The sequence below is a fragment of the Geospiza fortis genome, unplaced genomic scaffold, assembly GCF_000277835.1.
Source record: "Geospiza fortis unplaced genomic scaffold, GeoFor_1.0 scaffold55, whole genome shotgun sequence".
NCBI classification, from domain to species: Eukaryota; Metazoa; Chordata; class Aves; order Passeriformes; family Thraupidae; genus Geospiza; species Geospiza fortis.
Window position 1 is genome coordinate 11,675,154 of NW_005054308.1, and position 6,218 is coordinate 11,681,371.

At 60.0% G+C, this 6,218-nt stretch overlaps 1 protein-coding gene across 1 annotated transcript in view; it reads left to right on the forward strand.

Moving 5' to 3' along the window:
• The first annotated feature begins 4,308 nt into the window (after window positions 1-4,308).
• Window positions 4,309-6,218, forward strand: part of ARHGAP26 (Rho GTPase activating protein 26) — an 82,995-nt gene continuing 81,085 nt past the window's right edge. The window contains exons 1-3 of the mRNA XM_005418826.1: window positions 4,309-4,413; window positions 5,322-5,383; window positions 5,709-5,780. Of these exons, the coding sequence (XP_005418883.1) occupies window positions 5,375-5,383; window positions 5,709-5,780 (81 nt within the window). The 5' untranslated portion in view covers window positions 4,309-4,413; window positions 5,322-5,374. The remainder of the gene's footprint in view (window positions 4,414-5,321; window positions 5,384-5,708; window positions 5,781-6,218) is intronic.

Below are 6,218 nucleotides of genomic sequence, written 5' to 3' on the forward strand. Positions count from 1 at the left end.
GTGCCGAGCGCTGCCGGGGGCTGGCAGCAGTGCCCAGCATTGCCCTGGGCTGGCAGCAGTGCCCAGCGCTGCCCTGGGCTGGCAGCAGTGCCCAGCGCTGCCCTGTGGCATGTGCCAAACTGTGGCAGCCTCTCCACGGGCTGTGGTGCAGAACATGGTGGCAGAAGCTGTGCTGGAGGTGGGGTGGGCTCTGCCCATCTGCTTTTATGTATTTGCTCATGATGATTCAGGGGGGGAACCTGCCAGCAGCTGCCATCCCGTCCTCAATCACTGATTAACCCCAACCACCTGGTGGAGAAGTTGTTAAATGAACAGATCAGCGCTAATTCTGCATGGAGGTGCCTCTGGGGCTGGGCCAGGCCGGTGTCTCACGGGAGCAGGGCTTTGCTGACCTTGCTGGGAAGCGCAGAGAGGGGATTTAAACCTTCTGCAGCAAATGAAGCGTTCTGTGATGCTGCCCTGACGCTGGTGCTGACCCCAGTGCTGCTGGGGCTGGGGCTGGGGCTGGCTGGGGGGGGCTGGGAGGGGGGAACGCCGGGCTGTTGCACGAGGTTCTTGTGGCTGGATTCCTGCACGAGCTGTGGGGCCAGGCTGGGTGACTGTCCCGTGCAGAGTGCTCCATGGCCAGGCCCAGCTCTGACCTTGCCCAAAGCCCCTCCCTGGGCATCCCTGAGCTGCAGGAGTGCTGTGTGAGCCCAGAAGGTGCTGAGCTGAGCCCTGGCTGGCTGTGGGCACAGACACCATATTGCTGCTTTCTGGGCAGCCTCCCAAAGGCAGGCTGTAATCTGGCTGCTGATTAGAGTGGCTGTTCCCTGGATTACCCGTCCTGGCTGGCCCTGGGGAGCTGGGGAGGTGCTGTGTCCTGCTCCCTGCAGCCAAAGGAGGGCTGGGAGTGCTGATCCCCAGGTCTGCCCTGCTGCTGGGGGTGGCATTGTCCTCCTGTCCCTCTCCAGGGCCTTGCAGGGGACGGACAGACAGCCCGAGCTGCTGTTCCTGCTGCTCTTTGCTGGGGGGAAGGAAGGGGCAGGAGGCTCAGTTCCTGTTGTCCACTTGAACAGTAAATATGGGCCATTAAGCAGTTTTCTTTGCAGGAAGTGTAGAAATCCTGCTCCGTGTGAGCACAGCCTCTGGCAGAGCCCCGAGCCCCAGCAGCAGCATCCTCTGCTCCCCCTCTGCAGCACATTAACCCTTCATGGCCAGAGTCAGCAGCAGGCTTGTCTTCAATCTGAGCCACCCCTCCTGCTGCTGCTGGCCCTGTCCTGGGCCCAGCTGAGGCAGAGCTTTGTGCTGTGTCCAGCTTGTGCAGCAGAGTCAGCTCTGGGGAGAGCCCCCCCTCTCTGAGCCAGCAGGTTCGCTGTGCCCTGGCTGACCTGATCTTCCCAACGCGGGACCAGGCAGCAGGACCTGGCAGGGGGACGTTTGTCCTCCTGACATCTCAGTTTGATGGGCTGTGGCTCCTGCCTGTTGTTTCTGGGGTGCTGGCTGCAGACGTGGCTCAGTGGGGTCACCCCAGGGTGCTGCACTCATGGAGGAGGGGTGGGAAATCAGGACACAATCCTTCTACAAATGGCCTTCTGCAGTAGTTCCAAATTCCTTTGGAAGAGGCTTTTAATGTAAGAAGCAACCACTTCAGTCTCCTTGTAGTAACAGCAGCCACTTCCCAGAAAGTCTGAGCTGAGGAGGAGGAGGAGGAGGGACACAGGGAGCACGAGGTGCTCCCTGCTGCTGATCCTTGCAGGATTCCTGGGGCTGGAGAAGCCCCTTCAGGCAGGTTTGGGGGAGCCCTGGAGCTGGAGGTGGGAGCTGGGATGGAATTCAGCCAGCAATTCCCTGGCTGCAGAGGGAGGAGGACAGTGGGGTGGGCCCTGGGCTGGGTGTGAGGGAGCAGGGACAGCCAGAGGGGTTATCTGAGCATCTGAGGCTGCTCCCAGGAAAGGCTGCTGCCCTCTGACCTGCTGGGAGCTGTCCCTGCTCCGCTGTTCCTGGGGTGGGTGTGCAGGATGCAGTGGATGGGGAGGATGCATCACTTTTAACAGGGCATTTTGCTGTTGCTGGAGCTGTGTAGTTGGGCTTGAGTGTGCCAGTTTTCTGTCAAGGGGACTTTCCTGAAGGGATTGTCCCATCCTGACCAGCCCAGGGGAGCCATGGGAGGTGATGATGATGATGATGATGATGATGATGAGACCTGCGACCTGAGCTGGTTGTGTTGCTCAGGCAGAAGGATTTTTCAGGCTTTCTGTGGTGACTTTCCCTGATGCTGTGGTTGGCTGAACGAGCCAGCAGAGAACTTGGGAGGAACACTTGCCAGCCCCTGGTGCAGCCCTGCTGTGACTCATGTGCAGGGTCTGGGTGGTTTTGCTCGTGCCTGAGAGGAAGCAGCAGATTCTGTTGAGCCTTTGCAGGATCATTGGGGAGGTGCCCTGTTCTCCCTGTGCCTTCCTGCTTCCCCTGCAGGGCTGTTGTCCCAAAATGCAGCTGAGGGGTTCCAGGACGAGGGGGTGCTGGGCATGGGTGGCCTGACAGTGGCCTGGGGAGGACAGTGGGGCCCCCAGGGTGGGCATGGGTGCCCCTCTCTCCTCTTCTGGCTGATCCTGCTGCTAATTTTATCCTTTATCACTGTCACTGCAGGAGTTATCTCCCTCTCCCCTGCCTATTTATAAGCACCATGGGCCATTGCTGTCAGTGCTGCTGGCTCCAGAGGCTTCCTGGCTTTGCTCTGGCTCATGCCTGGTCCCAGAGCCCTGACCTGCTCCTCACTCTCAGGTGGAGCAGAGGGTGGCCCTGGGGAGGTGGCCCTGGGGAGGTGGCCCTGGGGAGGTGGCCCTGCCCCAGGCTGGGGAGCTCAGTTCCCCCAGGTGTTCATCCCTGTGCTCCAGCAGCCTCTCCAGCTCTGGGGTCCTGCCCAGCCAGTGGTGGCACAAGGGGTGTCACATCAGGCCTGGCTCACGTGGGACGTGGCACATGGAATGTGGCCAAGGGCTCAGGGGCTGGGGGAGAGGAAATGGCTCCTTAGAGCATTAACATCATCTCTGTGCTTGTTCCAGGGCAGGCAGGAGGGTCTGGGTGAGAGCCCCTGGGGCTGCTCCAATGAGCTCTGCTAAGGGAAGGAGGCTGCTCTGCTGCTGGCACCAGCATGGGCGCGTGGAAAGGAGCAGGGAGAGCTGCACAGGGCTGTTCCAGTGCCCTTTGCTCAGCCCTGTGCTGAGCTGGAACAAACCCTCCCACCCTCCTGAGTCCCTCTTTTCAGTCCTGCCCAGGAGCACTGGGGAAGTTTCCCCAAAACCCATTGCTTCTGTGGGTGCCAGTGGAGGCTCCTGGCAGCTGCAGGCACAGGAAGGGTGTAAAAGCTGTAAAAGCCATGCTCGTTCCATCCTCCAGGGAGCAAAGTGCAAATCCTGTTATGTGTGAACCTTCTCCAAGAAGCCCCCTCTGTACTTTTCCACTGGGAAGGCTCCCAGGGATTTCCCTCTCCCTGCCTGCCTTGGCTGGGTGATTTCCTGCTGCCTTAGGAAGCACTTGTGTGGAGGCAACGGGACTGAACTGGGCAGGATTAACCCCAGGGCTGTCAGCAGCAATACTGGGAAAACAGCTTTGATGCTCGGAGAAAGTTGCCAGCTCCCTTATCCCATGGGGAAAGCAAAACACTTGGACTCTGCTGTGGTTATCTCTTGGCTGTGGTGTCTGAGAGGAGGAAATGGCCTTTGCGTGCACACACATTTTCCACCGGTGCTGGGAAAGGGGAAAACCCGGGAATTTTGGGCTTTGAGTGAAGAAATGCACGGGGCAGTGAGCGCTGTGAGTTCCTCACACGGGCAGGGCTGCAGCCACACGGTGCCTTTGGTGGCCCCAGGACTGTCTGTGTGTGCCAGGTTAACAGGGCTGGCCTGAAAAGCCAATCCTGGATCCACTCAGGTCACTGTGAGTAAGAACTTAATAGGATGCAGATCTCAGAGGGAACCTGCAGCTCGGGAAGCAGCAAAGCTCTGTGCTGCTGCCTTCCCTGATGCCAGGAGCATGGCAGAGGGGCCATCTCCTGGGGGGCAGTGTCACTGTGTGTCACTGCTGCCCCATGGCTCTGTGTCTGAGCTCTGGGGTGGCTCTCTGGCTATTCTGAAGTGCCATCTCCTGTAGGGTATTTTGGGGGTGCTGACAGGGACCCCACGGAGCCGTCCCCGGGGTGGGTGCAGCAGGGCAGCGCTCTGGGGCTTCCCTGGGGCAGGAGTCCCTCATGGGCATTTCCTGGCTGGGATCATGCCTGCATCCTGCTGCTGGGGCCCTTTCCCGTTGGTGATGTCCCTGCTCTCCCTGCTCCCACAGACCTGTCGGCCGCCAAGCGCAAGTTCGCGGATTCCCTCAACGAGTTCAAGTTCCGCTGCATTGGTGACGCTGAGACCGACGATGAGATCTGCATAGGTGAGTCCTGCTGCTCCTGGGGCCAGCCCCGAGCAGGGCACCGAGGGAAACACACCAGGACACCAGGGATTTGTCTGGGTGCCCTCTGGAAATGCCTTATTCCTCCTGGTTCAACAGCAGCACAGCCTCCCCCAGGGAATCCCCTGTTGCTTCTTGGCCTAAATCTGTCCCTGCCAGACGGGAAAGGGAGAAGATTGCCTGTGTCTGAAACCACCTCAGTTAGCTGGATGTTTTGCACTGGAGAGGAGCATCTGGAGGTGCTTGTGGCAGGATACACTGCAAGGGGCTGTGCTCTGAGGCAGAGGGGCAGCAGCAGAGTCACACAGGATCCTGTGCTTGGGGGAATCAGCAGCGCCGAGCCTGGCAAGGCTCTCTGAGCTAAGCCTGGCTCTGCCCCAGAGCTTCTCCTGGCACTGGGCAGTGGCTTCAGCCTCTTCCTCTCTCCTCCTGCTCCTGCCCCAGCTGAACTTTTAGAGCTTATTGTGCACATCGTCTGGAGCCAGGAGAGCAAAGAAGCTTTAGCCCTGATTTAACTTGGCTTGTTTATTGGTGCCCAGCCTCTCAGCAGAAATAGCTCCTCATCCAGGCCTCCCTGGTGCTGTGCCCGTGCTGGGGAGCTGCCCCTCGTGTGCTGGGCCTGGCTGGAGGCCAGTGCTGTGCTCTGGGGCTGGTTGGTGACAGACTGTTGGGCAGGGCAGGTTTGAGCTGAGGATGTTGCTGTCTGGAGGAGGAAGCCTGGTCCTGGGGATGCTCTGCTGCCAGCTGTAGGCAGCAGGAACCTTTCTAGGGAGAGAGCAAGGATAATAAAAACCCCAACCTCCCCACCCCAAACACAGACAGACAAAACCCCTCTGTGCAGTTCCTTTCTTTAAGAACTGAATGTGAAATGCTGACTGTGTCCCTTCCAGCCAAGTCCCTGCAGGAGTTTGCCACGGTGCTTCGGAACCTGGAGGACGAGCGGATGCGCATGGTACGGCCCCAGCTGTCCTGGGAGCAGGGGTGGTGGCACCTGGGACACCGTGGTGACAGTGACTGCCTGCCCCCGTGCTCCTTCCCTCGCCTGGGGCGGAGCTGCAGGGGAGGGCAGAGGAAGGAGGGGGTGGCTTGGTGGGGAAACTCTTGGAAAGCATCAGGAATGGAGTCTTGCTGTGGGAGAGCAGCCTGCCCTGGTGCTGGGGGTCACAGGTGTGCAGAGACAGAGGGGTGAAGCCTGGGGGTGTCTGGGGCTCTGGCAGGGTTCCCGTGGAACAGGCTGTGGAGCAGCACAGCTGAGCTGTGCCTGTCTTTGCCCCCAGATCGAGAACGCCAGCGAGGTGCTGATCACGCCGCTGGAGAAGTTCCGCAAGGAGCAGATTGGGGCTGCCAAGGTAACCCAGCCACTGCCACCAGAGCTGGCCACGAGCTGGCACTCTGCAGGGTGGGCTCGGGCATGGGAGGAGGCAGTGGGCTGCTCTGGGATGGACACGGGGTGATCTGGCTCCTGGGGAGTGCCTCAGTGTTCCGAGTTCACCCACAGCCAAACAACGTGCCGAGGGCAAAAAACTGCATGCCAGCCAAAGTGAACTTTTTTCCTCACTCCAAGGAAGAATTGGGATTTTTTGGAGGGGCTCACATTCTCCTGAGTCCCCCAGGGTGCCCTCCTCACCCCAAGGCAAGGCTGGGGGCTGCAGGGGAACTCGGACGCTTCTGGCAGGACGGGGAAGCGCCGGTGTGGCTGAGGGCAGCCGTGAGACAGCCTGGCCCCCCCTCTTCCTTTCCTGCCTTTGTTCTGAAATGAAAACTGCTGTCTGTGGCTCCCCCCTTGT